At 37.1% G+C, this 25,760-nt stretch overlaps 1 protein-coding gene across 1 annotated transcript; it reads right to left on the bottom strand.

The window, feature by feature from the left end:
- Nucleotides 1–1,916: 1,916 nt before the first annotated feature.
- LOC146465414 (adhesion G protein-coupled receptor L1-like) lies at nt 1,917–23,264 on the bottom strand. The gene is made up of 16 exons (XM_085128836.1): nt 23,213–23,264; nt 21,317–21,535; nt 20,664–20,825; nt 15,082–15,384; nt 14,466–14,564; nt 13,038–13,132; nt 11,259–11,543; nt 10,245–10,394; nt 9,233–9,493; nt 8,495–8,683; nt 7,640–7,846; nt 6,956–7,112; nt 5,750–5,886; nt 5,207–5,461; nt 3,719–3,821; nt 1,917–3,026 (listed from the first exon to the last, which is right to left on the bottom strand). The coding sequence occupies exons 1-16, from the start codon at nt 23,262–23,264 to the stop codon at nt 2,839–2,841; spliced, it is 2,862 nt and encodes a 953-aa protein (XP_084984962.1). The 3' UTR covers nt 1,917–2,838.
- Between the last annotated feature and the right edge of the window lie 2,496 nt (nt 23,265–25,760).

Genomic DNA, 25,760 nt, shown 5'->3' with positions numbered 1-25,760 from the left:
AGAGCGTTATTTTTAGCTGTCAACACATAATGAAACACCTAGAAATCATTGTGTGAAAATAGTTTCAGTGAAATTAAAATGTTTAGGTCATGTGACGAGCTGTCCATATAATTACCAATAAATTTTACACAGTTCTTTATTAATCAAGATGTACTTTCGATAAAGATCATGTAACATAAAAAGAATTTTATCATCTGTTAGAAGATAAATATTAAAAAATACTGGAAACATTTCCTGGTAATACGTGTTCATGACGAAATTAAAATTGAGGTAACTTCCAGGCCATTGAGACTTAACGGCAATGAGACTTCAACGAAATACGTTATGTCCCGAACTGTTTAATTTGATAGCACAACAGTTTTCAGTTGCTGGCATATTAAATAATCATATACGTGGCTAGAATACATTATAGAGGATAAAAGGTTATGACCAAATAAACAGACGCAACAATTTACGCAGTATGTAACAATTCTGTGCCCTGGGGCCAGAAGTTGTCATCATTTTCTTTTTTGTTTTTTCAGTTTTCAGCTTGCATGTCATAATCATCGTGCCTAGAAAACATAAACGCATTACGGAAGACAGAATAACTGTTGTCAAACAGACCGCATGGCGTACAGGTGTAATATCTGACAATAATTCCGCTTAAATTAATCGCACAAGGGCCAGAACTGGCTCACTAGTTACTAGTTGGCGTGTGCTTTCTGCTGTTTAAAGTCATGGGAGCGCCTGTAGTTGGCAGCAATGTTGAAACTAGATAAACAAATAAGGCTCTATGCAGTAATTCAAAAACTAATTTATAATTCATAAGCCCATTGACCTATCAAATGGTCGATAGAACATCACGTGCAGTGGTCTTAAGTAATATATCAAACACGAGGAAGAGTGTTTCCTCTAATTTCCAAACACCGAGAAGTAGGTTGGAAAAACGAAGCGCAGCCGAGTTTTTTTTAACCAACTTCGAGGTGTTTGGAAATAGGAGGAAACACTCTTTCGAGTTTCGATATTGCTTCTCAAACTATTGATAATTCTTGGAGAAATTCGAAGCAAAAGTTCACAAAATTTTATGATAATTAAGATTACATTTCTAAACCTCCTTCACGGTAGGGATTTGCTTTGTTTTGGATTGATGAATTATTAATGAGTTTGAGGAAACCCGATAAAACCTAGGGCGCGCCTCCTCCTTATTATTATGCGGTGTTAAATGTTTTTCTCGCATGCTAATTTCCAACGTTGACAAAACTTCATTGTTATGAACTCTCTTGACACACGCTTTTCCAGGAATGTTGGTGAAGCCGTTCAAAAAACTCGCAGCACTTGTTTTATCGGGTCTAAAACCACTCGGCTGCGCCTCGCCTCGTGGTTTTATATCCCAATAAAACACTGCTGCTCGCGTTTTAAACATTGCATATGCCGTTACTTTGTTATACAAATTCAATATTTTAATCTCTCAATAAAAAGCATTAAGGCTGGTTTTCACTAGGACATAAGCATAAGCATAAGCATAAAGATAAGCAAGTGTGAACACTAGCTACATATGCATAAGGACAGATGCACACGCAGAAAAACATTTCTTGACGGAATTATCGATACCAGCCCCCCTCAATGTTAAGCAAAATGGCGGACGAAACGGTTGACTGCCTTGTGCTTGTGCTTATGCCGTCCCTGTTCTCACTGGTGAAAACGGCGACATAACATGACATAAGCATAAGCATTAGCACAAGAAAAACGAACACGTTCGTTCACCAGCCTTTACACTTAAAAAAAAGTCAAAACAAAAGATTTGACAAACATCAATATTGAGAATGATGCATTATTTTATTATTTATATTATTTATATTATTATATTATATATAGAGAGAGTAGTATATCTGTCCTTATTATTATATTGATTAGCAATGTTTAAGTCTAAAGTGGGTCTTTTGCTTGAATGCATTTCTTTCAAAGGTAGCTCATGTAGGGGGGGGGGGGCCTTCGGTTACCATAAAACAACATTTTAATGAGAAGCAATTCTTCTTGAGAGCATTTCTGAAAGTTAAGTGATGTGACTGGAAACCCAGGTGTCGGTCAAAGAAATCGTATTTGGTGTAAAAGAGAAGCAACCTTTGTTCTCCCTAAAGTGTCGGATAAATGAAACTCTCAGGCTATCAAGTATTGTAATCAGTGGTAATGGCGAAGCTCCCTCAGCAGCGCAGTGGTAGAGCAACCAATCGAAAGCTCAAAGGACTGGTTCGACTTCTCTCAGACATCCACTTTCCGAGCTAGAGTATGGGAACACAATTTTTAATTGTGAAACAAAAAAAAAAGGTTGTAAAACATTCTCATCGATATGAACCCCCTCTTTCCCCAATGTTGAACTCAAGTTAATTAAAAACAAGAACGTCCTTGTGTAACTTGTGAAAGAAGGCGCATTGTACCATCCTATTTTCATACTATAAATCATTCAAGCAAGTAGGGTTAAAATCCTGAACCTTCAGTCCGCAATAATTTAACTATGACATTGTACGTTATAGCCATTGCGAATAAACGGTCTTTGCTGTTCCGAAATTATGGACTAATCAGTACAGCTATCTCCGGCAAGTTTCTGGCACCAAAGCGAGCCCTCCTTCTTAAAACGCCTCCGTCTACTCTTTTATTACCCACTAAAAGTGTATTGATTATCACTAAGCTACCGAACGATAATTGTTACATTCCTCTCAATATTTAGTGTTAACATGGAGTAGTGCTGAAATCAAAACCCTACTAAAACGTGTCAAGGCTATCAACTTTTAGTTTTCAATAGTTTAATGAACATGTCGGAGATTTATTGAATAACAGCACCATTTCTGTATCCACTAGAAATTAGTCATTTGAGTCTAACGACCAATTAACTATTCCTGGAGGAGGTTGACAGTGGACAGCAGCACAAGCAAACTCCTCTTGATTGGAGCACGTGCCCAAGTTTGGGTTGACATTTCCAAAGCCAAACTCTGATATTTCTTGTAGCTGCTCATGATCATTTTGAGCCTGGCGTGATTGTCCTTTTGTAGCTTGGGAAAAAGAAGCGGTATTATTGTTATATTTAAAGATAGATGTAAATAGATAGCGTAGTTCTTTCGATAACGGAGACATCTCAAAAGCTTCTCTCAGTCCCAACCCCCTGAGAACACCAAGCCCCCTCAAGTAGTCTCCAATTTTTGATCCACCTGTTAGTGAAGAAAACGCGGCAAGTGTATAAAGTGGTTGTTTAATTTTAGTTATTTTGGTCAGTATGACCACAACACCAATTAAGCGAATTACAAAATACTCTAAACTCCTTGAAAAGAAGAAAGCTCACACTCTTGGGAAAGGTAAATATTATAAAGGCCCTAGGGTTATCCAAGCTTATTTTCAATGCTTCCGTCCTGCCTTTACCGGACGGTTTTGCGAAAACGGTGGACGCTATTAGTTTTGATTTTCTATGGGATGGAAAACCCCACAAGACAAAAAAAATCGACCATTATTGGTGAGAAAGAAGATGGTGGGTTAAAGATGGTTGCCTTTCTCCTTATGAGCAACCCCGGGAGAATTGTGTGCACAGGAGTGGCGCTAGATCTAGGGTTGCAGTAATAATTCTTCTATTTCATTTTTTTTTAGTAGCAAGGAAAGTAGCCATTGAGAATCATGGCCACTGTCTGGACCTTCTGGGTATTTTTCGGCCTACACCATTGCCTTAGTTTCTGGTGCGAAAGCGCAAACCTACCTTGGTTTGGCGGAAAAGTGTGTAGCTCATCAGGTCTGTTGCCAGGATTTGTTATAAAACATCTTCTGCGTTTCTCTCGTCGCTGTCTTATACTGTCTTTGATCTGTTGAATTAAGGACGGTGCCTACTAATACGGAAGTATTTTTGTCCGGTTTATGACTATGCAGGAAAAGCAGATCTTAGCAAGAGCTATTGGAGTCCAAAAAGAAAATTGGGGGTAACCATGGATTTTTCAGAGATAACTAAGCAATAATATCTCTAAAAAGCACCCAAATATAAAGAAATGTATGGGATTTTTTCCTAAATTGAAGCTTAATTATCTCTGAAAATTGCATGGTTACCCCCAATTTTCTTATGAGATACCAAAAGCATTTGCTAAGTTCTGCTTTCTCCGTATAGTTTTAAACCGCGCAAAAATATTTCTGTATTAGTAGGCACCGCCTAATGGAAATCCGAGTATCTCGAGATGCGCAGAACGTATGCGCAGTAACAATAGTAGGCACCGTCCTTGAAGCTAATTATCTAAGTCCATTGTTGTTGGAATCTCCAATTGCAAAAAGGTAAAAGCCAGTTAGCTGAGATTCGGGTAATCATTTTCAAGTTTTCGTCTTTAATCAGAATTTTTTCTTTATTTGAAGCATACTGTTTGACTGAATAAGATCTTTTACAGGTGTAAAAGATATGAAACTGGAAAGTAATAAAGTAATGCCTGCCGTACGTATTGCTGTTACTCCAGGGATCAATTTTGCCTTATGGGTGGTAACCTTTTGTCTGTTTATCTGTTTATCTGGGAGATGGGGGAGAGGGGGGAGGGGGTGGGTCTGTCAAATGTTTCATGTGGTCGACGATTTGTGTTCATAGACTTTGATGTAACCATGGCAATCAACTTTTAACAGGCAGTTTTTTAGCAAATTGGGAATTCAGAAATCCAAGAGGGCGGATGCAAGATGGCCGCCATTTGGCAAATTTGACGTGATTATGACATGATATGACGTCACAACTTCCCGTAGTGGACCTCAAAGGAAACATCTTTGGAAGTACTATCTGCCCTGCCAGCCTTATCGTCATAGCGTCTATGGAGGAGGTTGGGCGGATCCCGCTGTCAGGAAAAGATCCCGTTCTCGATAGGATTAAGAAATTTTAACCTCAAACAGTAGTTTGTACAATGACCATTCTTCATCTATGTTGTTAAATGGACGACACTTAATTACGACATGTGCTACACAAGCAGAGACACTATTTTGACCAAAAAAATGAAAACCACCGGTACACTGAGAATCGTGGTTGTTAATAATGAGAGCAACGATTACGTAAGAGAGACGTACATTTACGAGACAACATGAGAAGATGTTGCTCGTGACAAGTGCTTACTTGAAAGAAGTAGTGGGTTTTTACGAAAAGTGGTCACTTGCGATTAGACTAATAAACAACCTTTGTTTTTCTTTTTTGGTCGGTAAGAGAGTTTTATACACATTGCAATTATCTCACCTGTCTGTTAAAAGCGCAGTGAAATATGAAGATCATCAACCCCTGAAGAGAATTACAGATGGCGAATATGTACTTGAAGACGATAGTTTCTGAACTGAAGCTCAGGAGACCAAACAGCCACGTGATACCAAACAAAGGAAGGATGACCGCGGAGGCCTTGACTCCAGCTCTAACTTTTGCAGTCTGTGCCTTGGCCTGCATAGATACTGTCCCCATCATTTTAAAAATCACCAGAACATATACCTCGATATTTATCTAGAGCGAAGAAACGGCACAGTTACCAGCTAAGAAATTTTCCGTCTATTACCAAGGACCCAAGTTCTATAATTTGCTTAGTTCTACTTTTACTCCTAAGACTAAAACTATTACTTTCTTTCTTTCTACGATGATTAAGGGGTATATCAGACTTATCTTATCAATCTGGCTAGTCCAATTGAGTGGGCATTGGTTTTATGCCTCAGTAGATTTAGGATGGGAAAAAATCTGACAAAACGGTAGTAGTCGGGAAGTTTCTAGAGGGAAAGGAATTTTCAACTTACTAACCAAAACAATAAGTAGTGCTGGTCCAATAAATCCCCAAATGAGTCCACTCTTTACATCAAGCCAACAAGCTTCTTTGTTACCGTAACCGTTTGTTTGAGTAATAGCCAGTGAGATGGCAACTACTATGGCTGGGAAACCTGCAACATAATTATAATAAAAACAATAATGGCAGTGTGTGATATTTCTCCTCATCCTGGTAACACATAAAGCAGCAAAATTTTGGAAAAAAAACAAAAAAAATTCTAAATCGGCATTCTTAATATATTCCTATGGAATCAACGAACGCTTTTTATTCGATTAAATTTATTCTTGTTTTCCACGTTACCATGCTCCCACCAATAGAATACAAGCCAGAAATCATTGGTTCACTTTGACGAATGGATAACACTCGAACTGTCAGCACTCGAATCTCTTTACGGTGGCCAAGTTAAAGTTTAGTAATCAACTCTGTTGATAGAACCAAATATACTCTTTTTCCTCCGTTGAACACCGTTGCCGTGTCATCCTGAACTTTAAGTTAGTCAAACGAAGTAAAAATACAGTAAAATTAATAAGACATAAGACGTCTCGATGAGAAGGGGAAGTAAACGAACACAATCTGGAAACTGACACAAAATTATAGATTTGAAAGGTCAAAAGTTGCAAGAACAATTTTGTTTATAAAGTAATACTAGTTTACGAAAAGGCTGTTAACTAAAACAAAACATTTTTCCTGGGAACGATTTGTTTTGCCTAGTTTTCTTTTTCCTGCCTTTTTCCTAGTAGTTTTTGGCATTTCTTAACCCTAAGTAGACGGCCATCTTGCATCAGTCATCTTGGATTTCTGGATTTCCCCAAAACTTCAAATACGCCGAAATAGAACGAAAAGTAATCAGAACCAAGAAAGAAACATTGAAATTTTGGCTAAGGACGTAAATGTTACGAAGAAAAAAAAAAAAAAAGAAAAACGCCGGTCAAAATTGGTTATCATGGCAACATCAAAGTCCATGACTTATACCAATGACCAAGTTTCAAGTTTCAGGCCGTTTGGTCAAATTTTAGAAAAAGTGATTTAGATTCAAAGTCGAAACGGACAGAATCACCCCCCTCCCCCCCCCCCCCCCCTCCCAAAAAAAGGATCCGGTCTGGATAGGGTTAAACAAGATTCCATTGTCATTTAGAGTTATTTAAATTAAAAACTGAGAGCACAGTATTAAGCACGCTCACCCCATCCGAACATGTAGAAGTATTTGACTTTGTCCTGGACACCGCCTCCCAACACTTTCACGATTAAGGTGTAATGCAGCACACCCTCACACAGCATCCATGAAAACAAGGCCAATAAAAAGTATTGTAGTAAGGCTGCTATAATTGGGCAAGCCACCTGAGAATCACAAAAAGTAACCAAATTAAATCAATTTTACATGGCATCAATTGCAATACACCGTAACCGGAAAAACGAGGGCGCTTGTTTTGAGCTGCAACCAGGCCTAAGCGTTAAATCTAAGCACGGCAGGTTTATTTGCGATTGAACTGGACTTTGGGTGATGAATATTGTCTTAGTTATGACCAAAATAAAGCCTGGGAATTAATATCAATGAATCAATCCGAGATCGATAAATCGACTGCGACGCCTTTGAAACAAAGCGTGGTACTAGTAATACTTGAAGTCTCGGACGAGAGCCGGTTGAGAAGTGGCCAAATTTTTCGAATTTTCCCCTAGATCGGGAGCAATCCAATGTTAACAGCAACAGCTATCTCACAGGTCAGCATTTTTAGTTTATCTGTCGTTTTATTTTGTTAATATTCAGAAATTTTCCAGCTTGACACTTTAAACGGTCTTTCAGTTGTTTCCTTAGGATGACTTAAGATATGCTGTAAAAATGATACTGCATGAATAATCCAACACACCTTATCTCTTGCTGATCCTTCGAATATAACAAGTGCACAAACAAATGCGATGGCAGCGCACAAGTTAAGCAGCACTTTAGCTCTTGGACCCTTTAAAGCTCTCCAGAAAAACACAGTTACAGCCATAGTTACAAAAATAGCAATCAATGAAATGGAACAGCCAACTGTTGAGATGATTTCCAAGGCTTTCTTATGAGATTTTCCTCCCTTGAAAGAAGAAAAAAATCAACGGTTAGCTAGAATTTAGCTTGACTCAGTAACAGATACCCATACTGTCTTGTCGCGTATAAGTTCGATCGGGTTTAAAAATCCGACAACGTTAATCAAAGTAGCTATATACATAGGAATGTGTTATAAGCGCTGCCTTTATATTTTATTTTTTTTAAACATAAAGTTTTCAGGTCATTGATGCTATAACCTAGCTCTTGTTATGTTTTTAATAAACTTTATTTTAGTTTTCTCCTTAATTGTTCTGTTTGTTTCTTTGTTTATTTTTTCCTTTTAAAAACCGTAGTTGTTATGCCAGATTACAACAATCTTGAGACAAAACCAGTTGAGAAAAATGTAAATTGTGCGCATGGATTTCCATCTTCCTTGAAGAAAAAAAAACCGACAAGAGAGAAGTAAACCTCCACTCCCTCCTCCACTTACTCAATGTTGCTTTATAGGTGAGAGCAGCCTTTTTATCAGCCGCGAAAGAACACTGATAAGGGGGAGGGGATGGGGGCTGAGTTGTTGATGTATGAATGTACGGTTGAAATTGTTGGGTGCGCAAAGAGTTTCTCCACGGTGTTGTCGGCGATCGTAGCATCCAAAAGCAAAGTTCATCTGATCTGTACTATCTCGTGGACTTACGGCTAGGCCATATGGATCCAAGAGTGCCGCAAAGACAGTCAGGTGATCACATTCACATGTAGTCACATCCACGTTGGATTCACCAGCAACAAACCTACAGCCGCTAGTTTTCCACATCGCGGACTCCGCTGGCCGCCAGAACACACATTTTTCTTGGGGCGGAACTCCAAATGATACACTGCTCTTAACCTAACATAGAAATAAATAAACAAATAAATAGATAAATAAATAATTATAGTTAACTTTTTTTTAATTTTAACGTTTTTTTAAATGCCATAAATTTTATTCAACGTTCACTTAGTTCTGTCAATATAGTATATTTTCTTGTGTATTTTATACACTGTGGAAATAAGTAGGTTTGCTCATCAGCTCATAGGTTACGCTAGCCGCCCTATAAAGTTGTTTTCACAAATGCTTTTGTAAGTTTTATACTGCATGATAATAATAGGGCAATAAAGTACATGTCCTTCCTTCACATAAGGTACATAAAACGCAAGAAAAAGCTGTAGTATTTACCAAAAGGCCAATTCGTCCACCACCATGCTAAAATATTTCATATTTAACGCTATTTTTTCGTCTTCTTTTTGCAAATTTATAATTTTTTTTTCAAAAATCAAAATTCATCACTTCGTAATGTGTCATGCTGTACTCGGATTTCTACAAATTGTAAGGAAGCACGCCATCTTTAACGTCATTTTAACTTCAAATTAAAAATGTCACAGTTCTTAATTGCAATACCTTTTTGTTTTCTAATACGACCTTGACCGGTTTGCTTAAGACATCTGGGGGCTTGGGGTCAACAGTGGACGAGGCTATAGTAGTATTTGTCGAGAGAGGCTGGTCATCGTCTTTCTCATTTTCATTTGGAATCAGTAAAACATCGTTTAATGTCAGATAAATTAGAGTTACGACGAGGGATTCTTGAGCTGAACTGAACGCTTGGGGAGGCAAATATATGGAACTTTTCTTGAATGAGACTTCCAAGCCATTAACTCGTATCTGAAAGGTAAACAAATAAACGAACTAAATAATGAACACCATAAATGAATAAAGAAATAAACGAGAACTGACAATGAGGGGCAATTTTTTATGAGTTCGCAAAAGCTCTTGGCTAGGCGATACCAGACAAAGATGGCAACTGCGATCTCTGGTGATGAGCCCCTTTTATGTTATATTTTTAAAAATAGTAGATTTTATTGACGACAACAGCGTAGCGTGCAATTAGAAAAGCATATCAGAACATGTGAAAAGTAACCAAAAGCATTATTTCTAATACGTAACGTTAGTTCTAAGCTGGTTTTATGTAGAAACTAGCCGGTTTCTACTCCAAGGAAGTATATACTTTAGATTGACTTAATTGCTAATGAAGACAAGATTGAATGCACGTATTCCATTCTCCGAAGACAGGTTCTGTTGGACACTCTTTTGTTACCTAATTGGCTATTTTGTTAGATTCCTAATTTATTGCACGTTTGTTATTTATCTTTGTTCAGCATTACATTATAAATTCAAATGTAACTTCATATTAATTCTACTTTCAACTGAAGATGGTCGTTGCACGACCGAAACATGTCTTGTAAACTCAAATGTGTCGTTATTCTTATAAAAATTGTTGCTAGTCTGCCTCTTTCCAGATCTTTAGGGTCAGAGTTCCTTTTCGGTTATTGTTGTTACTGATTGTGGCAAGATGTGGATGATCTTGTTAGTTTTCTTGTCTCGGCCGAGCATCATCAAAAAGGCTTGCCCATACCGGACTGTTTTGACCAACGCGGTCAATCCTCATCACAAGGTTCTTTGTTTTAACAACTACAGGTTTCGTCGTTTCATTAAAGGTAGCAGCGACGCCCAGTCCATAATCATCCATTGCTTTCACTAACGTTTGACTTCTGCCTTGACCAGCCTAGGGAAAACGCAAGTGACACGAGATTTTTAAACCCCTGTAAAGAACATACTAGAAAAAATTCGAGCACCAAATCTGAACAACGTAAGCAGGATGATGTGGCTTAATATGAAAGCTGACGACGATTCAAATGGTAACTTCCCAAGCCATCTATTCTGTTTAGCTATTTTGAAATCATAAAATTGGCAACTAAGAAATAATCTTTTATTTTCCCCTCGGACAAATTCATCTGCTGAAATAAGTTGTTAAAAGGCACAGCTCGGGTAATTTTCGTTTATCTAGAAAACATCTATCCGGTAAACTAGGGTTTATAGCAATGGATTTTTCTTTTACTTTCAGCCAAAATACGATTTGAAAGATTCAACGTGTTTTTCTTCTGGGCCCAGTTGTTCAAGGCCTGATTGAGCTAATCCTGGATTAACGGGAACTTTGATTCCAGATTAATTACAAACCAATAAAGATTCTTCAAACAGATGTTTGTCCCTTAGTTTTGACTTAGAATTTTCTTTACCATTAGCTTAAAATTAGCTTTCAAAAAACATTTTTTTAAGGGGTGAGATGAAAAACTCGATTAATGTTAATCGGCTTTCGAACAACCGGGTCCTGATCTCTCTTCTTATTCCGACCACTTTTTAAACTGGCAATGTTGTTCATGGTTACATGTGTCTTGTTAATGCAAATCGTTTCTTCACTTTTGACATTAATCTAACGTAAATTAAACCAACCCAGGTTAACTGGGTATTTTCCGCTAAAAAGATAAATAACATTTCACTCGTCGCAATTCCATGACCACGCAACCATGACAACTGGGTAGAAAAATTTACAACTGCCAGGTACAATACCAGCGCATAATACTGCACGTACTTTTTCGAGTTCCTTCCAAGTTTTGCTGTTCGTTGATTCCAATAAATTACTGGCTACTTGTGCGAAACTGTTCAAATGTTCTGTCGAACTCACGGTTCCGTGGTTACCATTATATTCAGCTATTTTACGAAGTATGTCCACGGCCATGACCAAGTCTTTCCCGTAGATCTGCGGTAGCCTTGTAGTTCTATTGCTTGTTTGCTGATAGGCGGATGCGTTTACCAGTTGTGAAAGCACTTGATGGACTTTGAGGTCTGACTGACCACCTTTCATGATAGCTTTCATCTAAAACAAGCACAAGAAAGTAGAAATAAGGACAAGCGTTAGCAAGTGCAGAGGGTAGGTTATGAAAGTGGCAACGGTAGCGATAGTGGTAGTGATAATGGACCACATGAGTAATCGAACGGTTGGTTTTTCCTCATGGCACCCGGAAAACAAATTTTTTCGCATAACTGGCAAGTTGAACAAAATTTGGCCTTTTTATAAGCAGGAAGCAAACAAATGAATATTCGCTTCTATCGAATGACTGGAGCTGAAGTGCTTTAATTTACACGTAATGCATTTAAAGTTGAAAATTAACATTAGCTTTATAATATATCAAACACGAGACCCAGTGTTTCATCACATATCAAACACCAAGAAGAGAGTTGAAAATACGACGCGTAGCGGAGTATTTTTGACAAACTTCGAGGTTTTTAATATTATGATGAAACACTGTGACGAGTACTGTTTGATATAACTTCTCAAGCAAACTGATTTTGAAGGGGGAAATTAAGGATGCAAAATCGAGGAGTTTTTCATCAGATATCCAAAACCGTCACGGTCCATGATTTCGTTTGTCTTTGGCTTTTGAATTATTAATGAGTTGAAAAGTTAATTCTCAAACTCATTAATAATTCATCAAGACAAACCAAAGCAAATCACTACCGTGAAGGAGGTTTAGAAATGTGATCTTAATTATCATAAAATTTTGTGAACTTTTGCTTCGAACTTCTCCAAGAATTACCAATAGTTTGAGAAGCTATATCAAACACTCGAAAGAACGTTTCCTCCTATTGCCAAACACCTCGAAGTTGGTTTAAAAAACTCGGCTGTGTCTCGTTTTTCCAACCTACTTCTCGGTCTTTGCAAATCGGAGGAAACACTCTTCCTCGTGTTTGATATATTATTTCAAAATTTTTTTCGCTAATTCGCCAATACTTTGGGATAATATTTCATTGATCATTAGACCTAACGCGTTGCCATGGCAGCAACATTTTTGTTTGGAGAGTTTGCTTTTTCGCGATAAATCATTTTACGCTTGTGACTTCTATCATTTTTATTAGAGTTTCTTTATCAGTTTGATTTCTTTTGTCTTTCTGAGGTGATTGAGAACTCGAGAATGGAAGGATGGTGGGGCCAAGGTGGCAGATGTGAAGAATCACTTTCCACCCCATATCATAACATAAAACATGATCTTCAGAAACAGTTTTAGGTGTACTACACAACTCGAAGGTTCATTTTTATAGCTGTCACAAAGTGGAAAGAACAATAGATAATAAGCTAGAGGTAAAAGAACGTCGGAAACTGAGTAATTGGCTTTTGGTGCAAGAAAACAACAGTATCAACCACAATCACATCCTATGTGAAGACATGGTAAGAAACAAATACGTGCATGGTCATAGCGCGCTGAACATGGATCCTTTACGTTTTAATTTCAACGTTTCTATAGAACGTATTGTTGCTTTAATCAGTTGAGTGAGGAAAGCTTGAACCTACGTTTCTAGTGTAATTACGTACTTCGTAATTCAGCTTGTTGAATTCAGGTGAACTGCAATCTGTAAAGTTTGCCTTTTTCCACAGTCCATCCTCAGAACATTCTCGTGACGCAATTCCTGTGAAGAAAATAAAAAATGTAATTGTAAACTGAAGCGAAAGAAATCTAGACAGACGCTGTATTATACTTTGAATAAGCTGGGTCGAAATTGGTTGTACATCCAAAGATGGTATCGCTTTGGGGACACCTTAAGCGTGCGCACTCAGTCAATTCTGCCAGCTAAATGCACAAACGTTTGCAGGAGCACGAAAACTTAATTTAGAACTCTGTGTCTTGTCTGATCATGAGAACATCTCCTCGTAAGGGAAGTTCACTGAAAATGTCATGTTATCCCAATTATCGAGAGCTTTTACTTTAAGAAAGTGTTGATTTATGACCGCTCACTAGGATAAAACGGTTTTTTGTGATACGTAAAAGTGGAAACTTGACGTGTACAGTTAGCTTGCATGTGGAATTCCGTCAGCGCGCAGTTAAGATGTCCCTGTTTCCCCAATGGTCCTAGTTGAACGTGCGTCCACTCTCACCCCAGACAGCCACTCTTTTTCAAAGTGAGATGCTGCCGTTCTTGTTGATATTGCCACTGGTACTGCTACTACTGCTGCTGCTGCTGCTGCTGCTACTAGTACTACTACGCTCCTACTTACACCAGCTAAAATAATAATTATAATGAATAATATAATAATGAATAGAAAAAGAATAACATTATAATGAAAGGTGAATTTTAGTGAGTTTTAAAGTAAGTAATCATAAACTTATGATCCGATTCGGTATCAGAGAGATCATATACCAAGGGAAAGCATATTATGCCCATTGGGCAAATCAAATCAAGTGGAAAATGAATCTCATTTTTTGTTTCAATGTAGCAGATACTCTTTTCAGAGGGAGACTTTCTTAAATCGAGTCAATGAGATAATACCTGATTTTGAAAGGAAATCAACCTCAGAAAGCATAAAATTACTCATGAACTGTAACGATCATCATGTATATAAGACGGTAATGAAGTTCATTTCCTCGTGTACAGATATACGTGATACACTGTTTTTATCAAATAAAAGTGATGTAACATTGGACAATATTACTATTACCCTATAGCGACTCAAACTATAAGTTATGTTCTTATGTTCTCATTTTGTTATTCTTACTTCTCTGTTTCGCAAAAGCTTTAGTTTTGTACAAATAAAGGCGGATAAGTAATTTTTGCTCTAGTATGTGAAAACTACACATACTAGACTTTTGGCAATACGATTGGCATTCCATACCACGTGCAAAGCTCTGGAATAAAGATATTCCTGGGATACACTAGGAGGAATGCCAGGTACATTGGAATTTTTTTTAGGTGTCATAAAGGCAAAACTAATATATGAAAAAAGACATGTTCGATTACGGCTTACCGCTGGCTCCATTTGGACACGATTTTAAATCGGTTACTCCTCTAGAAGTAATTGACCATGACACCCCTTCTGAATTCTCTTCCGGGCACAATGGAGTATCTATGACAAAAACCATGTACTGATTTTAAACGCTTGGTAGCGCTGGGGGCGTGTAGGAGTATTTTGTTGGTTTGGCTATGTGACGATGGTTTAAAGCTAGTTTCGTCATCGTATCATGTTAAATCGTTACTCCACATTTTCTCTTTTTCCACATCAGTAAATGCCGTGCCAGGCATTTACCTTTACCTTACCTCGTATGGTTAGGGTAAACCGTGGAACATCCTCCCCTTGCCTCACCCCCGCCAAAAAATAAATTAATTAATCAATAAACAGAAAAACACAATATGAATGAATGAATGAATGAATGAATGAATGAATGAATGAATGAATGAATGAATGAATGAATGAATGAATGAATGAATGAATGAATGAATGAATGAATGCTTCCGCTTCCTTGTCATGCTGGCAGGTAAAGATGCTGTATATAAAAGCTATGTGTATAAACTAGCAAATATTAAACGTGCCGTGTTAATTACTGAGTACTATTGCTGTGTACCGTTGCCAATGTCAAACTCACATTTTATCACAGTATAATCTGAAACTTTGTATGTTTTGACACCACGCAGCAGTACCTCCAGAACACAGGTGTAATTTCCTCCATCTTTGACAAGCAAAGGACGGAGTGTACCTTCAGGTACGTTCGGGACAGGACATCTCACACTTTGCACACGAAAGTCATCTTTAAACCATGAAATCCTCTTCAGCTCTGCAAGGGGGCCTTTGCCGTTGTTAGTTTGGGTCACGTTACAAACAATGGCGACTTCATCGTCGCCGTTTAGAACACCAAAATTAGAGACAGACACTTTGGGAAGTTCACTTCCTAAAAAAAAAAATGCATCTGAATTATATGATTTGTTTTCTGCACGTCGCTCGTCCACAAAAATAAATAAATAATAGAAACTGTGGGATAAATATATACTATTTATTATTATAGCAGAGTTGTTAACTGGATGCTAAAATCAGTTAAAAAGCTACACAGGGCGCACGGAGTGACCTGTGAGCCTAGGAGTATATTACAATTCGATCGTCTCTTAATTCACGTATCATCAGAAAAAAAGGGCTCAGTTGGTTGACGACACCAACAAAAATAAGGCTAAACGCAGTGAAACATTTAGAAAAAAAAACGGAACAAACTTGGCCTAAAATCATTGTCATTGGATAATGCAGTCATCATTATCATTATCATTATCATTATCATTATTATTATCATTATCATTATCATTATCATTATCATTATCATTATCATTATCATTATCATTATCATTATCATTATCATTATCATTATCATTATCATTATCATTATCATTATCATTATCATTATCATTATCATTATCATTATAATGTTCCTGAAAAGTCATGTCCTTACCTTTCTCATGATAATCACAAAATCGCTTGTAAAATGTGCATTTTACATGGGAAACCCCTAATTTTTTCACAAAGCAAACTTCTGGCGCCAATGTTATCTGTGCTAAAAGAACAGCAATGTTGCCTTAACTGCCACCGAGAAATGGCGTATTGAAATTTCCAAAAGGTAAGGAAATAACGAAAATTGGGGAATCTAGGAAGAAAAATTGCTAGAACTTTGCAAATTTGCCTAACAGATGATAAAGTCATTCCCCACAGCTTCATTTGTATTCCCCACGTTATCATCCATGTTTCAGAAAAGCGACCTTTTGACGAAAAAAAGTCTAGTGCAAGTATAATGTCTAGTACAGGTTTCAAAGCCAACCTCAAGACGGAATTGCCATTTTTGAGTAAAATGTCTCTAGAAGGGCTAAAAATAGATGATAATGCCTGGTCTTTTGTGACATAATAGCTATCAATGTATGCTACATTTCGTGAGGGTATCATGTAAATGGCACGAGTATTATAGGAGTAATGAAAGTTTTAAGACGAAATGTTCAATAGGTAAGGAAACGACAGTTTCTAGAATATCGTTTTCTTCTTCAAAATGAACCGCAGATTGGATGATAAACAAGTCCCGCTTGTTTTCTAGAAAGGTCAGGACGAATGAAAGTGCCAGCTAAGAAATAAGCACTTTCGAACGTTTTACAAATTTTTGACAATTTTTTTCTTGTAAGGAAATGACAATTTTAGTCTAAATTCAAGGAACTTTACATTCGTGTATCTTTTTTGTATTAAGCACTCAACTACTCGGACCTACCTATATATGTAAGACTTGTTCTTGCCTATTAATACTACATTCGTTGACACATAAGACTCAATTGCCATTAGTGCAATCCTCTCGCATTGCAAAGCATTATAGGTGTTCAATTTTCAACCAAAAATAACTCACAAGTACAAATCCCTCCACCGTGCTGGATTTAAATAATATAAATTCACCATAGTAGGTGCTGAAAGCCAGACATACACAACTAAAGGCCATGCAAAGAAATCGAGCATTTGTCACAAACGAATGGCTTCACAACGAGGGAAAGGTAACTGTGTTTTCTGTAAAAATTGTAAGGAATTGACAATTACTGTGTTGGTTGATATCTTTGCCCTGTGAAAGAGAACTTTGAGTTGACATCCATAATAAGTATTCACGGAAGGAGACGCAAGCTTTGCCTCAATGTCGTGGCTTCTTTTTAATTTCTGATCTTTTTACAAAAGAAATTGGTCTCAATTTAGGTAAGGAAATTACAGTTTTCAGAATATCACGGGCAGGAAGATTTTACTTTTTTTGAAAAGTCCTGTTTTTTTATGTTTACTGGAATGATGTAAACGTATTTACTATGCTCCTCTGAAAAAAAATCCTTCCAAGCAATTGGGGAGCTAAAATTTTGTAAAAATTGTGGAAATTTGGTTACCATGGCAACGTCAAATGTCAAGGTCATTCACCGACCATACTAGTTTGTTCCCAGGCAAGTTTTAAAAATAGTTACTGGGTTTGGTGGTGTTTGCTTGCATATTAAAAGTTAAAAAGGTTATAAAGGTTTAAAGTCAACGCGGGCAGAATACCCCTCCCCCCCTCGGTCTAGAAAGGGTTAACAGGTGCCTAGAATAGAAACCACAGTAGGATGCCAGTTTTGAGTACTGGGGCTCGCCTCTATGTGTTTTAACAAAAATGCCTTTTAATGAGAACAATGGTGTACACATAACACAAACATAAAAAAATCCCTTTGACCTAAAGATGGAGACATGAAATCTAAATGAAACTGACATCTATTCAACGGGTAAGAATACATTTGCAGGAAAAAAAGCTTTTTTATATCACAAAGTTCAAACTTCACAGAAATGATCAAACTTAAGTTGGCTCATTTTTGACCAAAAACCCTGAAACTACCCCTTGGAAAAAAGTCAATTTTTGGACTCAATACGAATATTCCTTTTGAACGCAAGAGAAATATTCTTTTAAAAGATTCCAATGGAATCAGTGTGTCCGAAAACGTCCCCTGAGAATGTTTTAGGCCTCCCAAGGGACCAGCGACAAAAACGTAATCCATTCTCCGTCAGTTTGCTATCTTCTTGCTCGTCTTGGTCTTCGATTAGATTCTTACATTCCTTGACCCACTTCGAAAAGCTCTCCAAGGAACGGAAGTAGAGCATGATGGTGGTTCCTTTGAGGGGTTTTTTTTCTTAGTCTTGGTCTGGCTCATTTGTCCCGAATGTCAAAGGATTTGTCCCGCGCTAGACAAGCCAAACCTGTTCCACGTGAGTCCAACTCTTGGATTATAATATGGACGTGCCTCGTGTTGTTAAGTGCTTGTGCGACAGGTGTGTCCCCACCCGCAAAATGACACTGGAACCTATAGAATTCGAACTGGCCAAGGGATTTCTCTCGAAGACTGTGGTGCATTTCAGCTTGTTGGTAATAACTAGTCCTTCCATTTAGCGTCGCTTTTTCGGCTTGTTACTACTTCTTCAACGCCCTCAGAATCTGAGCTGAATGTTGACATGTCGTCTACGTCTTTTTGACCCTTTTCGAAAAACGCTTCCTGATTCAGGGTCGTCTTCGGAACTCTTTGACTCAGATTCCTAATTCTCAGAACAGTCGGTAGATTCTGTTTCCGTACCAAAATTGCTGTCTTTGTCGCTCTTTTTCTTTCTTTTCTTTGGTGAGCGCAGTGACATCAGTTTGCAACCTCTCTGCCTTTCTCTTTTTACCAAATTTATTATTATCAGTTTCAGTAAAACAAAACCCTTCCCTGAGAACTGGGGTATAGAAACTTATGTATCCAATCTTGCAAGGTTTTCAACTGCCCGAGTGTTCGGTTCCAACTGCGAAAGTGCCAATATGCAATGCCCCCAGTAGCGTGCTTGCATTACTTTTTATTGGCTCATCTTGGCTTTACTAAATTATTTCATTCTTTTGGAGGACAAGTAAGTATTCACCTCAGATTGCCCTTTATAACAATTATTTGAATGCGTGGAAAAAGCCATTTAACTATCATGTTCGTATACCGGAGTAGTTTTAACTTTAATTTGTTGATTTCATTTAAGCACAGCTTTGAAATCATTATTTAGTTGTATTGTGTAAAATATAATCACATCCAATGTATTTTACTATTAGTCTATATTTATTGCCAGGACCTATAATGATATCAGTTCTTAGTTTTGCCAAAAATTGAACGAAAAAAACCTATTGTAAATAAAGGCATCTAACTGGATGAAGGCTGATCAATCGTTGATTTGAGACGGGCCATAATTTTAACAAAAAGCACTGAATGAACACAATTTTAGTCATAAATTACTGCAAACAGGTAAGTCGTCGAAAGTAGTGTCTTTGTTAATGATTCCCCATAAAGAAGAGAAAATGTTCCTGTAAGAAAATGACAATGTAAGGAAAATGCAATTTGTGGTAGGGACATTACATTGTCATTTCCTTACTTGTAAGGAAATGACAAAATTGAGGTAAGGAAATGACACTTTTTTGTAAGGAAATGACATTGTCATTTTCTTACTGTAAGGAAATGACACTTTTTTTGTAAGGAAATGACAAAAAGTAAGGAAATGACAGTAAGGAAATGACGGAGGAACATCATCATTATCATTATCATTATCATTATCATTATCATTATCATTATCATTATCATTATCATTATCATTATCATTATTATTATTATTATTATTATTTCTCGTCTTATATCTTGAAATCTTTTAACCGCAGTTAAAATATTTGATATTTCATACCCAGATATTGCTCTCCGATTTAGTTTACATAGTGACTTTTAGAATGAAAGAATGTTATCGCTCAATCTTTCTAAGATTGGTAAGCAACCTATTTTTCCGCTTTTCCCTTAATTGCGCTTCAATGGTTAAAATCATCTGGGTAAAATTTAAATGACAGACAACAACAATAAAGCAAATCTTTTTGACAATTAGCATTTTGCATATCAGGCAAGTGTTCACATTCTGCTGCCTTTGCATTGTTATAGTGTGTTTTATTCTTCATTGCTCTTGGAAAGAAAATTTCGGTTACCTACATAAATTTATTTCCCTTCGTACGAACAACGTGAGAAAGAAAGAAAAGTAACCATGTTCGGGAGTAATAGCAGTCGCATTATCACGGAAAATAGACAGATGTATGGTAGATGTGGGAAATATCTTTGATTATTTGTTGCCAATGCGTTTTCAAAATTAACTTGAGAAACCGTCCCCCAATTTAGAAAAGGAACTTTTATTCCAGGCAACACTAACGCTTTGTGTAAGTCTTGCTAAATCCATTGTAATATGAAGTTCTGGTTTTACTTGCAAAAAGAAGGACATTTAGAAATTCCTTTTAAGTGTCTTACCCAAGAGTTGCCTGACCACAGTCACTCTGATTTACGGAGGCAAAACGTACCACAAAAAAGAATAGCAACAATAACAATAAGTAGGTCTTTACAAATCCTCAAAAAAAAAAATGTACACTTTTTTTTTTTATCGCGCCGGAAACGTTACCGGACGTTTCCAGAAACGGACCCCTGGCACTTATTTAAGGCCATCTGAATATATTGAAGGTTAAGTGTACAAAAAATAAGAGCACGAACGTCAGGAAACAATAGCGTACCAACTGGTGTTGGGATGTTTAAACATTCAAGGACCAGTTAGTACATTAAGTATTACATACATATGGTGATAAGATGTTACGATGCTGGTAAAAAAAAGGTAACTTACGTCTAATGACATTGACTGCAAAGCCCCGCTTCTTCTCTTCAGGGTCAGCAACTGCATAGGCGTGACATTCGTACCTTCCCAGTGGACCAATCCAACCATCATCATCAACCGTTACATTTCGAATGTGCAAGGTGACGAAAAGCTTTGATAAGTTCTTGCCACCTGAAAATGTAAGTGCTTGCTTGTGGAAATGATAGTAATAGTAATATAGCCCACTGTTCAAAATAATGCACGATGGTCAGCCGCGAAAGAACGTCGTAAGAATAAATAAGGTACTTAAAAACATCTGAAACATTTATGTAACAAATGAACTCTGTTTTTACTCTGAAAAAAAAGGAATATTGTAAATTACTGTTATACATCATTAAGCAAACGCAAAATGAACGCGTATTTCTCCTTATTCCTTAGAGAAAACACAGACGAAATTGTAAAATACTTTGCCACGACCCACGACCTGTCACTCCGCATCTCACTCACTCAAACTGACGATTTATAACGCTTCTTTAACTTTTCAAGAGGTACAGTCTTAGAAAGTCTGCCAAAGCGTGAAAATCCAACAGAACGTGCAGAAACAAATTCCTCACTCTGGTAACACAACGACCACAGCACACTTAGGCATAAAATGAAGATGTTAATCAAATACAACTACCTACCGTGATGATTCACCTCCTCTATTCGACTTGTAAAGTGGATGTTGTCGTTAGCTTTTATGCTTGTGTAGATAGAGAAATTGTTTTTTCTCAAAAACTCTATTCTTTCAGGAGTTTTCATTCCAGATGAGTCAAAAGCTACGCAGGTAACCTTGGCTGAACTGAACTCAACGGGATAGATGTTTTCTGGATACGGCTCAATGATACCGAAATTTTCACCGACTGAAAAACATGAAAAAGAACAAAGCAGTGGTTCATTCGATGAATTACATGATGCCGGTTACAGAATTGTATTACTTTCTTCAAACAGCGCTGCAAGTTTTGAGGTTACAAGATTCTTCGATTGTTTTCCTCTAGGCAACGCTTCCAAATTCCAACACCCTAAAGACTTAATAAAGTGATCATTTATCTATTTTTCTCCAAAATACTTATAAATGGAGACAATGAGTCTAAAAAGCAGAAAGACGAAATAGTCACAAACATTAACATTAAATTTATTTAATGGCAAACAACTTTTTAATTCCTCTAAAGACAACTATTAACTTGGAAATGCATAGTGTATAAAAACAGTACTCGTGTAAAAAAACACGCAAACCCAACTACCACACAGTGCAGTCTTCATAATATGAGAAGCAATAAGAGGCACCAACTCTAAATAAGCAACTCTTTGTTTAACATTAAGGACTATGCTATGCTATGGGAAGTAACTTTAAGCAACAACGCGACCGTCCACTTGAAAGCCAATATGGCGGATGTTCACGTTTTTCATCAAATCTGCGGTGAAATTGTTGAATTGAATAAAAGCACCTCTTCAACTTCGTAAAATGCTCCTAGAGCACAAGCGCTTTTGCCAAATGGAATAAAAAGTCTTAACTGTTCTTCCTTTTTCTACGGCACCTATTAAATAAATAGAGGATGTAACATGGCGCGCGGACATACGAAATTTCTCTTCGACTGTTTAAAAATATTTCATAAGTGAGCGCAGCGAACGAGTAAAATATTTTTCAGCATGAGAGGAGAAATTTCGTATCTCCAAGTGGCCATGTAATGTTCTGTTTATTATATAAACACGAATGAAATTTTATATCGATAAATCTCCTCCCTATTAGTATGCGGTGTTTTACCAGCTGATAAAACGCTGCTCATTAGTATGAGTTTTTTTTTTGTCGTATGCTAATTTCCAACGTTCTCAAAAGCAAAATTGTTATCAATCAATCAATCAATCAATCAATCAATCAATCAATCAATCAATCAATCAATCAACTTTATTTAAGTCTCAAATCTTAATAGCCGAGCACAATTGCCCTACTAATTAGGGAGACAAAAAAAATATAAAGTAAAAGCTATTCAACTGAGATTAAGTAAAGTTAAGAAAACCTAATAATTAATTATCATTAATTAACACCTAAAAAATTATTTATTTGACAATCAGCTAGTTGTGAACTCTATTGACACACGCTTTTCCAGGAATGTTTTTGAAGCCGTTCAAAAAACTCGCGCCCCGTGGCTTTGAATCCGATAAAACACTCCTGCTTGTTTTTTTTAAAATTACCCAAAGTAGAACAGCGTGTCACACTGAACTAAAAAAGGAGAGAAGTACACGGCCTTTAAGGCGTGAACGAAATACAAATTCCTTCTTTTACAATGTAATAATGGGCTATTCTAAAATAATAGCCTATAGAATTTTAGATTTCGGAAAAAAGCCAGCTGTAAGCAACAACATGCCTAATAGTTGCTCTCAATTTATGTCCACTGTATAAAGACAAAGAGCGAGAAAAACGTTCAATGCCTAAAATTATGGAGCTCGCCAAAACAACGCACTTTATAAGATATAATAGCAAATATTAGAAACAAAAGTAAGCGTAAAGGTGTCTCAAAGTCATTTCATAGCTGACTTACTGTTCAACTCACTGTTCATAAGTTCGAGATCAATTTTCTTGGATGCTTCCATTGTCTGACCCAATGCACATCACTCAGCGAAACGTTTTCTTCGGAGGTTTAGATTCGGGAGATTCGGGGTTACCCATTGCACTTTGTGACAAATCCATATTGCTGTTAAACACCCCTCCTGTAACTGTATTGCCATAAAACATCGTTTGGAGGTAGTTTTCATGCACTCACGAAGTCGATGAGTTTGATGCAAGTTGATAGTGGTGAAAAGGTGGTGCGCCGACCGAAAGTGAACCGCTTCTCGCTCTTCATCTGAAACTTCACGATTTTCCATTTTGTTGCCCTCGTAGGCTGCTGTAGTTGTTTATTGACTGGAGGTTTTTGTGGCCGGTAATCTGTACTATTTGATTTGGTGGAACGCCATTATCCTGTATTTTTTGCACGAGTCTTTTTCTCCCGGCGTGGTTTGTTTTTCGGGGAATTCCCCCCGCTTCTGACGTCTTTTAAGATATTCTTCAGTTTATTTACTTTAAACCATGTACAGTCGTTCTGCTGTCCCTGAACAGACGATTTGAAGTGGTTGACCGTCAGATAAAATGGAGCGTCTGGTTCCAAAATGGAGTGAGGACGTTTATCTATACTGGATTGCGCTCGGCTGCAATCTCTTTGTTTTCATACATTCTCGGTTTCACGGGCTGACATTCCGTGAGTTGTCGCCCTATCTGCTCTTAGGTTGTGTCTCTGAATAAACAAGATGTTCTTTGGCCTGACTATCAGTCTCCAAAACAACATCCCCCAACGCCGTTGTTCTGTGCAACCTCTGTGACCCCAGTGTGTGACATTACAGTATTCAGCCACACAGTGTTCAGTAGCGATTATGGAGAACTTGTTCCCAATACTTTTCTTTCAAAGAGAATATAAATTTCTTCGTCTGAGAGAGCAGTAGTTGCATTCAGTTTATTTCCTCGGCTTTGTTTTTTCAGTTCTTTTTCCTTTGATTTCAATGCGTCTCTCAATCTCGTAAACTCGGAATCAAAAAAAGCCTTTTCCTATATTCGTGCCTTGTAAGATAACGGTCAACGCTTGATAAGATTTCTCTGAGAGAAGACGGCTTATAAAAATTATGAAGTCACTGAGGTATAACTGTACATTCAGCTCTTCTGGTGGGATTTTCTCTAATTCTCTCTCTTCTTTTCGAACCTCGCGGAGCAATTTTAGAACCATTTTGAGGTCATACATGGTGTTTTTCTTTGTATTTTCGTTCTCTTGTTGACCAATATGCTTGTCAACATCATCTCCGGACACATCAGTAAATCAGCATTTAGAATTGTCCTCGATATCGAGAATATTTAGATTCCAGTTGGGTTCTTCGGCCATTCCGAAGTTGTGTCGAGACTACTTTGACGAAAGCGCCGCTGGAAAAGGAGCGATTTATTATGTAACCAAAGCAATGGTGATCTTTTCATATGTGAAGATTTGTTTTCGTGCGAAAGCTCACCTGGTATTTCATTGATTTTTATGTAATAAATGATAAATGCTTGAAAAACTCATTACCATTGGGAAAAAAATCAGAAAATACACTCATAAAGAGCTTAAAAGAGGGAATCTGATCATTGCATGCTCATCAAATGAAGATAAGTGTTTGGTCTGATCAACGTAGTTGATTGCGTACTTTGACCACCGGTGGCCAACATGAACACATCAACTGGTGACCGGTTAATGACATATTTTTTGTATTTATTCATTTATTTATTTTAGTTTTTAAGATTATCGAGGCGAACCGGTTTGCAAACAGTGTACTCGCGCTACGTAGCACTGTCACTCTCTAGTAAATTTGCTTACCAAGAAAACCGTGCGTAAACGTCAGAAAAAGAAGCTAAACTAACGATAAAACAGACTTCGAATATATCATTGGAGCAATCAATTGAAAAAATAAACTGTAATATTTTATTGCAAGTAGCACAGAAATAAACTAAGCAACAATCTTTGAAAACTTCGCACAAACAAGCGAATAAATGTTCTGCGTAAGTATTGTTTTGATGAAAATGAAATCACACTTTAATTTTACATTCGCTTTTAACGAACGTTTTTTGCAAAGACTTTCAGTGAAAAATACTCACACATCTTACTCTTTGCCGTTATATACTATTGTTTTAAGTATTTCTGTTTGTTCTGTCAAGAAACACTAATAAATGCTAAAATTAGTAATGTATGCGAGAAAAACGTGAAAGTAGTTTATGTCAACGAAGACGTTTGTTTGACTATTTTAGCTAAGAATCAAATATTCTTAACAAAATGGGACGAGATTGGAAAATAAAACTCCAAGGGAAATAATGAACTTGAACCGAAAAACTGAACTCAAAAGACTGCTCTGAAGTTAGCAGGATTGAGTTAAACGGCGCATCATTACTGCAATAAAAACAATATATTGCATATATATTGCATATATACGCATATATAATAAGAGGGAAATACAAGAATAAGACGAAAAGCGAATATAACGTTTAATTAACAATAGTTAGTTATTTTAATATAATTATTTCATCATTTTTGTTCT

This window comes from Pavona decussata, unplaced genomic scaffold (assembly GCF_977016875.1).
Source record: "Pavona decussata unplaced genomic scaffold, jaPavDecu1.1 SCAFFOLD_156, whole genome shotgun sequence".
Lineage (NCBI taxonomy): Eukaryota > Metazoa > Cnidaria > Anthozoa > Scleractinia > Agariciidae > Pavona > Pavona decussata.
Note: the sequence above shows the minus strand (reverse complement) of the source record. Positions and strands in the feature narration are given on the sequence as shown.